The sequence below is a fragment of the Zalophus californianus genome, chromosome 8 (assembly GCF_009762305.2).
Source record: "Zalophus californianus isolate mZalCal1 chromosome 8, mZalCal1.pri.v2, whole genome shotgun sequence".
NCBI lineage: Eukaryota > Metazoa > Chordata > Mammalia > Carnivora > Otariidae > Zalophus > Zalophus californianus.
The window spans coordinates 49603801-49620302 of record NC_045602.1 but is presented as its reverse complement, the minus strand read 5'-3'; the positions used below and the strand labels follow the sequence as shown (position 1 = coordinate 49620302).

Genomic DNA, 16502 nt, shown 5'->3' with positions numbered 1-16502 from the left:
ACTAAGTCCTGTCAATTCTCCCTGTTAAGACAGGTCTTATATCCTGTAAAAGGAATAGTGGCTGCCAGGGATTATGGAAGAGAGTGATATGAATAAGCAGAGCACAGAAGATTTTTAGGGCAGTAAAACTCCTGTGTAGGATACTATAATGGTGAATACATGTCCTTACACATTTGTCCAAACCCATAGTAGGTCCAACACCAAGAGTGAACCCTCATGTAAACTCTGGGCTCTAGGTGATGATGTGGCAATGTAGGCTCATCAACAGTGACAGATGGACCACGCACATGGAGGATGTCAGCCACAGGGGAGGCTCTGTATGTTCAGGCGCAGGGGGCAAACGGGAACTCTGCACCCTCTGCTCACTTTTGTTGTGAATCTAAACTGCTCTAAAAAAGAAAGTATATTTAAAAGGAATACATATATTAACACACACACACACACACATATATATGAAATTATATGCTTGAAAAAATAGGTCTCAAATCCACCCCTTCTCTCTGTTCCCACTGCTAACTTCTTGGTTCAGGGTCCCATCTTTCACCGAGACCAGCCTCCTAACAGGCCCAGTCTTGCCTCCTTTTAATACATTCTCCACATTGAAGCCAGAGTGGCCTCTCCCAGACCATCCTGCTCCTCTCCCCCCAAGTGGTCCTCTGAAGCTCCCAGCATCAAGTTCAAACTGCAAAAGATGGCCTGCGTAGGCCCTCCATGGCTGGCCCCTCACTCCGCAGCCCAGCCACAGGGCATTTCTGCCCCTTCCTCTGTGGGTCTGGTCTCCTTGTTCCCGGGGCCTCTCCTTTCCCCCTCCATACCCTCTCCTGGCTAACTCTGATCTATCTTTCAGGTCTCGGGGTAAATACCTCTTGCTCTTGTTTGTCTTCCTTAACCCCTCCTGTCTAGGCTGGGTGCCCCCACATTGCTTTCACAGCACCCCATCATCAAATGCCTGTTTAACCACTTTTGTGCCCCATTCGACAGAAAGCCCAAATGAGTCGGGATGGCATCTGCCATGTTCATTTTTGTATCTCCAACAGCTGGCTCAGGTTTACAGACAGTAATACTTTGTAAATCATACTTAAATGAATCAGTGAGGTTTGCTGACTTCCGTGCTAAGAGCTCTCAGCTTCCTACTCTGCTTTTATCCATAGAGTTGTCCCAGGTGAGTAGTGAGATAGTGAGACCGAGGGCTGGGGGTGCATTCTGCATGCCCCCCCCCCACCCCTGACAAAGCAGGGAAATGATACTAGGAAGGCATTCTATAAGATCTTAAGTAGGAGAGTTTCAAAGCTGAGACAGAGTTCAGGCTTTCCCCTCTATCACATAGAGAGTAGGCAAGCAACTCCACACGTAAGATGCTTCTGAAAATATACTGGTCTGTTTGACCCAACTAAGCTGACCCACTTTTCCTGCCCTTCTTTCTGCCCTTTCCTGGTCATCACACAAATGTCCTCAGAGCATAGGTGTCTCATAAGAACCTCTGGAAAGTTCACTCTTTTGGTCTGCTCTGAATTGAGATCACAGGCAGCTTGGATTTGGAATTTTCTCTAAGAACTCTTAGAAGGCTCTAAGCTCTGGCTATGTCTGAGTAACCCCAAAGGGCCCTCCACACTTGGGTGGGTTCCAGCCCAGATCATTCTTCTCTTCCTGTCCTTGCAGCCAGGCCAACTTGGGCCTGAGAGAGGACAGCATTCTGGGTAAATTGTTTGCTGGTAGTGAGGGGGTTGTGTGCCCCCACCCACCTGATCCAGCCCTCCCTTCAGGCAAGGTCAGTATCAGCAAATAGCCAGCTGCATTTTCCTCCCGGGAATGCTAAAGAGATCGAATTAGTGAAAATCTATCTTATTAACAGCCTGACCTACCAGCATTGATCACACTAGAAGTCACCCCCCACTCCTCCGCACACACAGTCCCCATCATGCGCACAGGGCAAAGCTTCAGTGGAGCTCTAAAAGCCATTTAAATCTGTTCAGGGGTGACTCCTTCTCCAAGGGCTCAAAACATCCCCCAAACTAATAACCCCTGACAAAGCACCACCAGGGAAAATTCCTTGCGGATTTGAGATTTTCACTCTTAATCTCCTAACTCAATAAAGCAAACACTCCTGCAGCAAATTAAATACTTTTATTAAAGGGTCCCCTCCATTCCCTTTGATGTGGGTGTAGGCCTGCAACCCTCCCAGGGCCTGAGTGTCTGTGTGAGGGGTTGTCCACCCCCCACACCATCATCATTTTCTATTACCCCAAGGAGGCCAGAACCCACTAGGATTTGCAGATTCTTGGATTCTGGAAACTTCTAAGATCTCTGGCTTCCGGGAGTAGATCTCACAGCCTGTCAGCTGAGGGAAATGCTTCCCATTCTTTTGTGGGGGTGTGGCCTGGCCCCAAGCACCTCTACTGTTGCAGTTTGCCTGAAGGAGTCTCCAGCACAGCTGTCCAGGCCAAGGTAGACTTGTTGGCCAATGGTCAAGCCCTTCCTCTGACCTTTCTACAGGCTTGTTGGTCAAACCTCCAACAGTGAGCTGGAAACCTGATGCTGTTAGCTGGACAAAAGATTAAAGGAGGCTAAGTAGAGAAAGGGGACTCGAGGTAGGGAGGCCTGAGCTCCTCTCCTCCCACTGTTTCCTGCCCCCAAGTTGGCCTCCAAGCTGCTTCTCCCTCACATCTGTCTGGAATTGGGTTCAGCGATTTTAACTTCTAGTCATCTTTTTTTTTTTTTTTAAAGTTTTTATTTATTTGTCAGAGAGAGAGAGGAAGAGAGAGAGAGAGCACAAGCAGGGGGAGAAGCAGGCTCCCCGCTGAGCAGGGAGCCCGATGCAGGGCTCAGTCCCAGGACCCTGGGATCATGACCTGAGCTGAAGGCAGACGCTTACCCAACTGAGCCATCCAGGCGTCCCTAGCCATCACTTTCCTCTCACTATTTGTTTGAGGTCTACTCAGGACCCTTTCAGGGTCACCTCAGAAGCTGCCTACCTTGCAGGGAAATCTACCAGCCTGCAGATGGTAACTGTCAGATCAGACCCTTTTCTATTTCAGGAGGAGCCTCCTTCTAGAAATATTATCTCGTACAGTTTATCAGTTTCATTACAGGGTCTAGAGTGCATAAGGCTCAATGGATCCATTCTGAGAGAGACCAGAAACAATATTTTGTCTGTGGTGACAGACAATCAGGTCTCTGAGGGCCCTGAGGCATTCTTAGCAAGGGCTCTGCAGGCATGCGTGATAGGCCCTCACAGAAGGTCTGGTCCTGGCATTTGTTGCCAGGGGTTCTGGATGCAGCACTTGCCCAGTGGAGAGAACACTCTCTTCTTACTGGGTCTCTGAGAAGGCCCTTCTCAACGTTCCTTCTATTTCCCCACCTTGGACAAGAAAGGGAGGGGAAGCACCAGCTCCTCAGAGGCATTAAGCCACCATAACCCAGACTGGGCTCTATTTAAAATGTCCTACCCTCTCTTCTCAGCCCTGAATAGATGCCCTGGTCTCTGTGGCTGTCTCTATTTCTCATCCCAGTGGAATTGCCTCCAGACTCTATTTCCATGGAAACCCAAACTGAGTCCCTGGAAGTTTGAGGAAGGAGAGGAAGGTAGCTGAGAAAACAGAGAAAGCACGACAAAGTGCATAAGCCCTCAAGCTAGGGTCAGACAGGCCTGGGCTAGAATCCAGACTCAGCAGCCTGCACACTCTGACCCTTGCAAGCTATTTCCCCCTCTAAACCTCAGTATCCTCATCTATAAAATGGGGATAGTAATAGCTCCCACCTCCTCAGGGTCATTGTGCAGCTTGTGTGAGATAAGCCTGTAAATTATTTAGCATATAGTAAGGGCTCACTGAATGGCTGGTAAATAGAGGCTCAAGGGCTTCCATACAGGGATTAGGGCAGGCCAGGAGGCTAGAATTCATTCTTTCCCGGAGGCCTGCAGGGGTTTGGTAGTCCACCCAGGGACCTTTCTTCCAGGAGAGATTAGAAGGGGGAGGTTGGGGATGTCCAAACCTGCGCTTCCTCGCTCTACAGAGTAACTGCCCAGGGGAGTGAGGTTGGTGGGTGAGGGAGGAGCCCAGGCCATGGGTGGAGCAGCTGCAAGGATCTGGGCATCCTGGTGGCCCCCCAGGTAGAGCCAGTCCTGGACACAGGTAGCAGTTAGTCCAGGTATTCTCACCTGGGGCAACAGCAGCCCCAAAGGGGTCTTGGAGGTGCAAAAAGTTTTAGATATTACCATGGTTTATGGCATCCCAAAGTTCAAGCCAACCTGACAGAACCATGTTCCTTAGTATTTAATTCCTCTCATTAGAAATAAATTAAATCAGGGTGCCTGGGTGACTCAGTTGGTTGGGCGACTGCCTTCAGCTCAGGTCATGATCCTGGAGTCCTGGGATCGAGTCCCGCATTGGGCTCCCTGCTCGGCAGGGAGTCTGCTTCTCCCTCTGACCCTCTTCCCTCTCGTGCTCTCTATCTCTCACTCTCTCTCTCTCAAATAAATAAAATCTTAAAAAAAAGAAATTAAATCAAATACTAGTTTATATAAAGTTAATTTAAATTAAAATTTCTTGGGGGTGGGGGCACACTTAAAAAAAAGAAACAGGTGAGAAACATTGGTATAGCCCACTTTTTGGACTTTCTCAACCTCCTTCCCTCCTCTCTCACCAGCCCTTCTTGCTGCCTCCTACCATAGCCTACTTTTTCCTTAGACTCTTGGCAGCATTTGGTGTTGCTGACCAGTCCAGTTCAGTTAGAAGGCCACCCTGTCCCAGGCACTGAGTATGGCCAGCACTACTCCTTACTCCAATCCTCCCTTGGCTCCATGTCTTTACCACATGGTTCCCCAACAGCCTTCTGACTCTTCTCCTTCTACTGCCCCTGTATACACAGTTCCTCTGTCCCCCACATGCACCTCCAGAGCTCCACTCTGCTTGTCCCACCCCAAACTCTGCTGAGTCTCTTTTTTTCAGAGGCCCACTGGACCACTCCACCTGGATTTTTCATGACATACATTTTCCTTCCTCCAGGAAGCCCTCCCTGCCTACCCTAGCCCCCTTGGTGCTTTTCCTTCTCGTATGGCATTTAGTTTGAACCATTTGACAAGAAAGTATATATGTCCTTGTATTATTCTCTCATGGCCTCATAGGTATCTGTACTACCTTCCCACCTGGATTTTAATTTGAGAATAAAGACAAAGTGGTAAATGTCTGTTTGCTCCTTAGTATCCAGCCCAGTTCTGGACACCAAGGAAGGCAGATGTGGAGGTCTTTAGGGGCCAGGGAGTGTCCCAGCAGAACGCAATGTGCAAGATGCCACTGGTCAATGGTCCTTCCCACCGGGAGAGTCAGCTCAGCTTGGGCCCCAGGCAGACTGCAGTGGGAAGCCACCTTCTCCCTTCCCCTGGGACTCTGCCTCACCTGGCTGACTCCTTCCACTCCATCTGGTCTCCGTCGTGCTGCAGGGTGTCCATCTCTGTGAAGAGGGTGGGGTTGGGAGCCTCATCTTCCTCCCCCAGGATGTCCTGGAGCTGCTCAGCAGCTGGAGACCCTGCGAAAAGAGGGCAGCAGGGTCTGCTGAATGGCCTGGGGGAAGCTAAGGGCTGCATGGCCAATTGAAATGGGGCAGGAGCCAAGCTCAAGGGACAAGGTATTTCCTAATTTAGTAAAACTAAGTCCAGCTTCTGGGTGAAGCTAGACTCACACCTCTGTGGGTTGGTTGTGGGTGAGATATTCTTAGAGATAAAGGGGATGACAGGATTTAGTCTGCATTCAGACTCCAGGGTCTTGCAGCTGACAAGGAAGGAGGACAGAAAATGGCCAAAGCTGGGCAGCAGCAAGAATGGAAAACAGAAAAGCGACGACTGAGAAAAACTCTGACCCAGCCTCAGCATAACAAACCCAGAGGGACCCCTTTTCCCACTGGGCCCCAACCCAGTCAACTCCCAGTGCTGGCCTTGAAGGGGCAGTCAGCCTGTGAAAGGAGGTGCTTGTACTAGTGTGCCTCAGGAGCCCACCTTCTTCATGGGCACAGGGACACAACCTATTCCTGAGCTCCCACTCTGCTTCGCAACTGCCTACTGCATGTCACCTCCTGGCTGTCTCTGAGGCACCTCAAGTCAGCGTTCCAACACTGAACATGTACCCTTCCCCAAACATGCTTCCCTTCCTGCCTCCTTTTTTTTTTTTTTAAGATTTTATTTATTTATTTGACAGAGAAAGAGCACAGCAGGGGGAGCGGCAGACAGAGGGAGAGGGAGAAGCAGACTTCCCTACTGAGCAGGCAGCCTGGTGCAGGACTCCATCCCAGGACCCTGGGATTATGACCTGAGCAGAAGGCAGATGCTTAACCAACTGAGCCAGCCAGGCGCCCCTTTTCTTTCCTTTCTCTTACTCAGTATTTCATGAAAGTCTACTATGTGCCAGGCATTGTTCCAGGTGTCAGAAAACAAAGCTGGGAGGAAGGCCCATATATCCCTGCTCTCTTGAATGTCTGTTGTAGTGGCAGAAACAGACCAAAAACAGGTAAATAAAAGCATAAATGATCATTTCAGGTAGTGATAAGCGTTCTGGAAAAAAATAAAATAAAATAAAGCAACAGAACTACATTAGAGAGATTGGTTAAGGAAGACCCCTCTGAGGAGTGTGTGTCTGAACTGTGACTTGGAAGAAGAGAATGAGCCACTTGTACATCTCTGGAAAAAGAGTCCTCCAAGTGTTTCAAAGACCCTGAAGTGAGAATGTGCTGGCCATTGTGTCTACAGCATGGTAAGCAAGAGAGAGGCAGGGCATGATGTGGAAAGCCTTGGTTGAAGGCATGGCCGCCCACCCAACTGTACAGGCTAGACACCCTGCAGTCATCTTCACCTCAACCACTTTCTCTCACCTCCGCCCCCCTATTGAAAGTGTTCAAGAATACTTCCCTCTTCACCAGTCCCTTTGCCCCTGGCCTGGTTCAGTCTCTCACTGATTGTCTCCTGGGCTTCATCCAGTTTTCCCCTTCCTCCAAGCCCCTCTGTCCCCTCAATTTATCATCCCCACTGGCCCTCACTTGTTTCTCCATAGATTCCCAGGGGTCAATAATTTCAACTACTTTGTCATCATGCTCTCCCCCCTTACTCCTTGCCTTCCCAGTAAAACCAGGCAGCCAATGGCCAAACAAGAATTCACTGGCCCAGTCTTTGCCTCTGCAGGAGTGTATGCTGTGGGATGGTGGAGACAAGGCCCACAAGGGGCTTGCAATCCAGCTAGACATGGGTATGAATCCAAGAGGTGCCACTTGCTTACAGGTGTTCAGTCTGAGTAAGCAGGATTGTTGGAAGGAACGAGGAGGTAAGTCAGATCAAGAGAATAGGACACATGTGACAGGTGCTAATGCCCTTCACCAAAAACACAACGCCCAGGCTCATGAGCCCTGCTGGAGAAAACCATCCAAATAGTGCAAATGAAGGGTTTCCACCCTCAGCAGGTCCCAGAAGTGCAGCCACCTCCCACTCATCCTTGTCAGCACCGGGTCCCATGTCCCTCGATGCCATTCCTAACCATTGCTCCTCTCTTCAAGCCTCTTGATCCATCTCCTACCCACCTCACCAAGGAAATAAAGGCCTCCAGACATAAAATCCATCTCTGTCTCCCTTCTTACCACTGTGCTCTTACCACTTACCACTTTGTAGTCCACTTTTGAACAAAGGAGTCCTTCCTCCAGCTTAATCTCTGGCCCCATTTATTTTCTGCTGGGTCCTTATTTTTTCAACTAGCCTTTCCTTACCTTGGTCTTCAACTTCTTCTCTCCACTCTTTTTCTCCCAGCCTATAAACAGTTCTTCCTACCCTAGAACACTCTCCCCTGACCCTGCCTTCCCTTCTAAGCTCTCCTGCTCTCCTTTCCGTCCAGCAGCACCACTTGCTGTCTCCCCTTCCTCCTTACCCAATCACTTTCCAACCTGCTACAACTGGTTCAGCCCCATCTCTCTAAGGGACAGAGATTTCAAACTAGCAGCTCAAAGATAATGTTTAATTTAGCTCTCACAGAGTATAAAAGCTTTTGAAATTGTTGCAAACATAAAGAACTGTGAGATTTCATATAACAATCCAGATTTCTGACTTTTCTTAAAAATTCAGATGCTCTGATGACCGTGCCTACATTCCTGCTTGGCAACAATCAACTAGGGCTGAGTGATGGCTGCTTTCTTCAGGTGGGCATGTACATTTTTTCTTTAAAGTCCTTTTATTTGAATATAGCTGACACACAATGTTATGGGCATATACATTTTAGTCTGCCACAGCCCCCACTGCTCCCTACTCTACCCTGCTAATCTCATTTATGTTATGCATCTGAGTTTATAACCATGCCCTGAGATCGCTTTTGTTATCTTATTCTCAAACCAGTAAGTTAATAAAACCAAGCAAACGAACAGGTCTGGCTTATCTCTTTGGGTCGTCAGTGGTGCCTGACTGCTCCCTCTGAACTGACATGGTACTCTTGGCTCTCATAACACAGTACTTTCTTGATATTTTTTTCCTATCTCTTTGAGGACGCCTTGGTATCTTTCCCTGGCCCCTCTTGCCTGTCTTACTTAAATCTTCATCTTCCCCAAGATCTCTCCTTGGCTTTCTTCTCTTTTCTCTTTCTACACTCTGTACCATCTTGTGTTCTTTATGGTGTCACCTTACAGATGAGGTCACCCATGTCTCCAGACCCTGCCTGTATTGAGCATTTTCAACAGTCACCTGGATTACTCCATCTGGGAGTTCCACAGCCTTCGCAAGTCAACCTCAGTATATTCAAAACGGTTTCCTTATTCCAACACCCCAACCCTGCCCTTCTGTTTTGAATGACAGCACTGCTAGCTACCCAGCCATCCAGATAAGAAACACTGGACTTGGGGCGCCTGAGTGGCTCAGTTGGTTAAGTGTCTGCCTTTGGCTCAGGTCATGATCCCAGGGTCCTGGGATCAAGCCCCACGTCGGGCTTCCTGCTCAGTGGGGAGCCTGCTTCTCACTCTCCCTCTGTATGCCACTCTCTCTCTCTGTCAAATAAATAAATAAAATCTTTTAAAAAAAAATCAAAGAAACACTGGACTCACTCCTGAAGCCTCTTTCTCACCATTCATGTCCAATCAGACACTAACCTCTTTCCCTCGCTTACTAAATACTTTTTAGCTCTCTCTTTTTTTTTTTCCATACCCACTGCCACCATCTTAGTTCAGGTTCTCATTATTTCCTGTTCCTATCGCTGTGAGAGCCTCCTACTGCTCCTACCACCTCTGGTTGCATAATCCACCCCTACTCCCTATGTGGCAGCAAAGTTTGCTTCTAAAACATTTCAAACATGCTCACGTGACATACTCCTGAGTGTCATGGTCCTCTTTGGGCAGCACCATAAAATATTTTGCATAGGACTTAGAAATGATTTTACTAGCAGAAAATACTATTTACCTGTATATAGCTCAATCTACCTCATTTATTTAGATGAATTTTATTTCTGAATTTTTCTGTTACTTTAAACATAGTCTTTTCATTGGGTTATTGATTGCTGACACTTGCTAGCAGACACCAAAGGTAAGGAAATTTTATAGAAGAAAAACTAACAATTGAACAAATAACCATATTTTTTTTTTCTTTAGATTGGGAGAAGACTAGGACTCTGATTCTGAGAGGACACACCAATTCTCCATGGAATCAGAGCTCAAGAACGACTCTTTTAAAATGTAGATTTGATTATGTTACTCTCCAGGTGAAAAACCCTTAATAGGCTCTGTATTACGTAGAGCCTAGGTTCTATGACATGGCTCAAAACATCTCTTGTGATCTGGCCCTCACCTGCCTTTTTAGGTTCTACCATGTTCCTCAGCCAGATGCCCTGGAAGCCAGTCACCCTTAACCCCAGATACCCTTGACCCTAGCCACCCCAGGCCCCAGCCACTCCCAGTGCCAGATACCTTTGAGCCCAGCCATCCCTGACCCCAGACACCCCAGACCCCAGGACCCCCAGTCGCAGATAGCCTGGACCCCAGCCAGTTCTCTGAAGAGGGAGGCACCTCACTCCTTGGATCCTAGTGCCGACTGCTCCCTAAGTTTGGAGTTCCCCATCCCTTCAAGGCCAGACAAGAAGACAAATAGACGGAAGAATCATGGAGAGCTGAGACAGGGCAGACAGCAGGATGCCTGAAGCAGCCCTGTCCGGGGCATTACCTGCTCCCTGGAATAGCTGAGCGCTGGGGTCTCCAGCTGTTGGCACCGCCTCGGGCCCCAGCCTGTTTGTGCTGCCGCCCCGGCCACTGCTTCCAAACGTCCTCTTGCCCACCGGGTCACAACAAACTCGCTTCTGTTTCCAGTTACGCACCACGGGAGGCGTGGGAGAGAAGAGGGAGAGGGAGACCGAGACAGAGAGAGAGACAGAGACAGAGACAGGGGAGGAAGATGGGAAAGACTGGGGAGGTGGCGAGAGCGGGCAGTAAGCGGGAGAGAAGAGCGATGTAGGAAGTGTGAGAGAGACTGTAAGACAGCAAGACCGTACTGAGGGTGAATGAAAGATACTGTGAGCCTGACAGAACTGTGTGTGTGAGAGAGAGCAATGTGAGGGGCGGGGGTCCTCAAGCGCCCTGCAGAGGGAAGGGCTCAGTGGCGCCGCAGAGGCCGGAGCAGGCAGCCGGGCCTTCCCAGCAGCAGGGGCGCTGGCAGCGCGGCCTGTGAGAGCACGGGAACTGCCCCGTCCCCTCCCCGCCCCCCTCCCCCATGAGGGCTCCGTGAGAGCCCGGGCACCTCTCCTCGGGCCCCCTTATAAAGGCAGAGGTAGGATTTGCCGGGAGACTCCCCAGGACCTCCTTAAGAGCCGTGGCCGCAGGTGAGCTGGCTGGAGAGTGGCTGTCCTCTCAGCGGCACAGCGCCCCAGGGGAGGTGGGGCGGTTGGGGGTGGGGGCTGCTGTGGGGTCTCGCGTTCCAAAGCAACCACGCCTGGTCAGTAAAGTTCCATGCACCTGGTTTCTCCCTGTCCCCAACTCTAAACCCAAACTCCTGATCCTCTACCTCTTCAGCTACTTCCGCGACAAAGTGCCAAATAGCGTCACTCAGACGGTGTTTCCTGAGAGCCCAGAGACAGTGGGAACTGGTCACTGGAGGGTGTGAGGCGAACCCCACTGGGGAATTATTTTGCTCTGCTGAGAAACTCCTAATCTCCTGGGTTCGGTTCAACAAGTGCTTACTGAGCACTTAGAATGTGCCAAGGTTGATTAGAGGTCACTGGGAGGCTGCTGCTCCAAGGGGCGCTGAGCCCTGAATTCTCTAAAGTCTCAGGGCTAGGAGGGGGCTTAGCCGCTGTCGAATCCAAGCCCTTTCCTTCACAGATGAGGAACTGGAAACCCAGTTTACGCCACTGAAGGCCCCACCAGGGCAGCCTAGAGGAGAGCAAAGCCTGCTGACGTCCTCCAACTCACACTGCCCACCCGTGGCTGACCCCTACTCATCACATTTTCATACCTGAGGCTCAAGGAACAAGGATGCCTGCTTTCAAGTTGAGGAAACAGCAGCAGAAGGTCAGGGGTGTCTGTTTAGGTGCTGGGCTCCAAGCAAACACCACCATCCAGGAGTTTCTGCCATGGTGGGCTCCTCAGCAGGATAGGATACAGAGGAGACAGGCACCTCCCCAGGGTCCTAGGCTCTACAGGTCATACTGCAATGTGGCTGAAGTCAGCCTGCCTCCTCCTGAGCACCACTGGGCAGCTACTACATGCCACAACGGGTCAGGGGCTGGGGGTGACCCCGAAACACCACAGAAACACCCAAAGAGAGATCACCAAGGATGCCAGAGGATTCTCTTTATTGCTGTGGTGCTTTAAGACCCCAGACCTGGGTTTAACACCTGACTCTGCTAATTACTGGCTGTAGGATGTTGGCAAAGCATGAAGCTCTTGGAGCCTTAGTTTTCCCCCTCTATAAAGTGGGGCTAATCACACCTACCTTACTGGACAGTGGTGGGCATTAAGTGCAATAATATATGTGATATGGATGGCCCAGTGCTTGGTATACACCAGTCACCCAATAAATGCTACGGCTCTGACTGTTATTGCCAACGGGCCTGACGCCTTTCTCCCTTATTACCAGTTACCAGCCTGGCCCTTTTAAACATTGCAAGGGCTCACTCCTTTTCAGCCTCTAAATGCCCACGCTGCTCCCATGCTTCCTCCCTACCCTCCACCCCGAGGCCCTTCCACTCTCTCTGCCCCTCCCTCCTGCGCACAGAAGGTTTAGCGCACCACATGCTGGGCTCCCGGATCAGCGTGACTCTAATGCACTGTGGGCCCCACGTGCATGCAGCACATCAGAAGTTAATCTCCATAATGAGAAATGCCACAGGTAATAGCCCCTGTGGTTGATAGCACACAGCTGAGAGTCACATAGTGATGGCTGGAGGACTGGACTCCACAGCAGTTGCTGCATGAAACTAACAGTGCAAGAGCCAGCTTCGGGAAGCACAATAAAAGAAGCAAGCAGAATTGTGCTTTTACTGAGTGGGGACTGTCCAGTCACTGGATGAGCAAAGCACAAAATGATCTAGGGGACTACAAACCAGCAAGGCTTCAACCCCCAGGAAAGACCTGGAAGGCATTTAGGACAGTCAGGAAGTCAAGATGAGGAGTTGGTCCTGGGGCCCTGGGCTCTGGACGAGCCCTTTCAGAGGTTCCCACCCTCTCTCTTGGATTCCACACAGATCTCTAGATAGCCAGCTTTGCGAGGCTGGAGTCTGCCTTGCTCCAATCATGCTGCTGGCCCCCAGCACAGAGCTCACACAGCATGGGCACTCAATAAATATTTGCTGGGTGAATGAATTTCACTGATTAACACTCATGAGCGTATCAGCTGGGATTAGGCTTGGCAAGAAAGGAGCCTAGGACAAGGAAATGCTGCTGGGGGTGGAGCTGGGTGGCAGCTTTGGGTAGCTCAAGGCCACTGAATATTGGGGAGTGGGAGACTGACCTAGAGTTCTAAAGTCATTGTGTGAAGTGGGTCTCAAGAGGCTATGTGAAGGCCCCAAGTCCTAATTTCATGGACAGTAAAGTTCTTTGACTAGGAAGCTGTCCTAAAACTCCAAATGTGCTGAGAGAAGAAGAGAATCTGCCCCCATTCGTGTTTACAGGAATTCCTCCTGTCCTGGGTATTTTAGAGATGTCAGCCCAGGCCATACCCCTCCCCAAAAGGATGACCCTCTGGCAGCTGTGTTGGTGGAAGGTATGACCTGTGCCCCTTGGCTACAGGTCATCAGACCACGAACAGTTCATTGCACAGCTGACCCAAGCCTGGAAACTTTAAATTGGGTCTCTAAGATAGCTGGGGCCTTGCCTGATGGTCTCTGGAAGAGAGAGCATGTAAACTGGAACACAAGGGCACAGAAGATGCAGAAAAGGCTACAGAAGGAGGGGAATGGAGGAGACCCACAGGAGAGGCAGGGAAAGAGGCCATCAGTCCCAGAGAGGGGATTGAGAGGTGCTGTGTCCACTCGCTGAGCCTGGCTATTTATTCTGCTTTGGGACCATGAGAGGCTTCTTTAATCTTAGGATATCAGCCCCCCCACCCCGACACACACACATTCTCTCCTTGCCCAAGCCAGCTCAGATAAGTTTCTGTTACTTGTGATCAAATTACCTTCTTAATCACGAGTGCCCCTTATATGAAGTTCTAGGGTATGGAAATTTTCTTCTGTGTACCTTCTTAAAAACTGCAAGTGTAAGAGTTATAAAGAACATTGAGTCACTGTGGTAAGAATAGTTAGAATAAGAAAGAATGGGGAATCTGTGAAAGAGGGGAGTAAAGCAATGGCACAGCAGGCCAAAAGCAAGACAAGAAGGAAGGTCCTGGAAAAAAAACCCTGGTCGTGGCCCTGGCCCGAGGAGCTGTGTCAGGGGACTGAGGACCTGGCAGAGCCTGGCAAGTGCACTGCTGGGTTCCCTGCAGGCTCATGGATGGAACCAAGCCTCGAAGATCTTGGTGTGTTGGGCAAGCGGGACTTTTACCCAAATTCAAATAAGAGATCCCTTAGCCTTCCCCGGGAAGGGCATCAACCTCAGTAGGAAATCAGAGGGACCTTGAGCATTTGCAGGAGAACCCCCAGAGAAAAGAGAATAATGACATTCATCTACTGGAGCTCTGGAGGAGGAGGTTCTGACCTTTCTGGGGAGCCAAAAAGTAAAAGGCGATTGATCGTACTATATCCATTATTTATCATTTAAGGTGTGTGAAATGTTACTGAGAGTCTTCAATTAGCATGTGGCTTTTATTGTTTTGTTTTAGTGACTATAAATGCAGTAAAGTGAAGAAATCATGATTTAAAATAAAAAAAGACAGTTGCTGCTTCTCCTGCTGAGGCCATCGGGGATGTGGGGGGCCCCGAGTCACACAGGGAATCCTGACATGGCCTGCAGAGGCCTGTGGGGCGGAAGAAGGGGGAGAAGGCAGTATCAAGCCTCTTTCAAGTCTTCGAGGCTGCTGAAGGGCTAGACTTAAAAGAGACGGTCTCTGTGTTTAGGTCAACCCGTTATGTGGCCTCAGCTGCACAAAAATGGGCCCTGAGTCAAGGAGGGGCGGGAAGAGAAATTAATGTGACTGAAAAGTGAGGGGACTGGGTGTGTGTGTGTGAGGAGGGGGCTCAGCACTGAAAGCAAGGAGATGTGAGGGAACTCGGGAGGGGACAGGGGCTGGGCAGGAGGTCCCCAAAATATGGTAGGAGGCTGGAACTGCAGAGAAAAATGCTCAGTGGGAAATTCCAGTGGCCAGAGGATTTTTAAGAACAGGGATGTCTAGTAACTCATTTTTAAAAATTGTGTATCTCTGCGATGTTAAACTTGGTTAAACTTGGTTCCAAACCTCCAGCAAAGCCTGCCACTCACATGTATGCCATATGTAACCAACTTGGGGGGAACCAAAGAAGGTCTGAACTCCATGCCGGAGCTGGCCAGGAGGTAAAGGCGGAGGACAGGTAAGGAGGTGAAACACAGAGAGATGACAAGCCCACCAGGGAGGGACTTGGAGCCAGGGTGACACTGAGATTGGCAGCCCCTGGGAATACACAGCAATTTCAGCAAAGACATGGACCTCCTCCAGGATGAGGTCATGGAGATTAGAGTCCACTTTAGCTAATTCTCCAGGAATAAGATAAACCTGGCTAATGCATGGTTTATGAAAACTTTCCATTTATTAGGATCCTCATTGGTTCACTTGCAAACGTGGACTCTCAACCCCAAATTCCCCTCAAGGTCTTAAGGTCACTAACTCAGGATTCTCTTCTAATAGGACTTTTTGTTTGTTTTTAGAATAGCTCTCATGGCTGGGGAGGGAATGCTATGTATGTTGATAATTCCAGGAGATCCAGGTTTTAAAGCGTCAAAGTACAAGAAGAAAAAGAAAATACATGCTTCCTTTGGGAAATATATTTTAATTTGCTTTCCTGCCTGACCCCCACCCCAAAGGGGGCATATAAAGTCTAGAACGATCCTCATTCTTTCTCCTTTTCTGTTTTCCTTTCCCTCGCCTCTCTCCAAGCTGTATCCTTCCAAGACACAAATTTGTAAGGTACACAAAGGCAAGGAAGCTACCCCATTTTAAAGCTTCAAACTCTAAAAGAACCCTAACCATCTTTGCACCTATGCTGGAAATTGCCTGTTTCAGGAACTATTCATGGAGGAGACGCTTTAGAGACAAATATGTGTTCTGTCCCAACCCTTGCTCCTTCCTCATCAGAAGTGAGAACGGAAGGCCACATGAAATATATCCTTGATCCTAAGGCCTTGGAATGAGGCTCAATATGAGGCTCAAATGCCTGACTGGAAAACAGTCTTTCTCTCTTTTACTGCTCCTCTTGGGGTGGTTTTGATCTTCTGGTGACTCCAGAGTTAATACTGGGCAAGTAGAAGAAGACCTTAATAATTTTTCACACGCCTCCCACCAAAAGGATCTCATAAGCCCTTGGTACCAATGAGGACATCCAAACCAAACCAATATCCACTTGTAGAGGAAAAAGATTTGGGGTCCTTGCTCTTAAATTGGGTTAATGTGTATTAGTTGAACTAACATCTATTAAGTGCCTACCATACACCTACCATGTTATTTGTTTCTTCTCTGCCTCAGGAGGAATCCAGCAAACTCAATTTTAAAAGGGTACCTTATCCCTAAATGTGGGGGAGGTGGTGGGGTTATAGAAGAATGCCCCAGAAAGGGAGGGTGAGGCATCCAGATCCAACATGGGGAGCAGGAGGTCTTCCCCGCAGGCTTGCTCTTCTCTGGGTCTCTGATGTTCCCACCCCTGAGCTGGCCCAGGTATGCATGCATGGCTTCATCAGTGCTCATCTCTTATGCTAGACAGCTCCAAAGGACTCCCATTAACCCATCTCCCACATAGACACATTTACTCTAGAAAAGCCACAGGACTTGGTAGACTTGGTGCCAAGGAGAGCAGTTGTTCAGGGCAGCTGCAAGACTGGGGGTGACTCAGTTGGCCTTTGGGAGCATGTATATCAGATCTTTTCCTACAGGGATGCTG

At 49.4% G+C, this 16502-nt stretch overlaps 1 protein-coding gene across 7 annotated transcripts in view; it reads right to left on the bottom strand.

The window, feature by feature from the left end:
• The window catches only part of SLC4A5 (solute carrier family 4 member 5), a 103005-nt gene that overhangs the window by 52455 nt on the left and 34048 nt on the right, over positions 1-16502 (bottom strand). For all 7 annotated transcript variants that reach the window (XR_003524758.2, XM_027622887.2, XM_027622886.2 and 4 more), the window contains exon 4: positions 5394-5523. Coding sequence is in view for 6 of the 7 variants with exons in the window: in XM_027622887.2 (XP_027478688.2) it covers positions 5394-5523 (130 nt within the window). In the remaining variant the exon portion in view is untranslated. The remainder of the gene's footprint in view (positions 1-5393; positions 5524-16502) is intronic.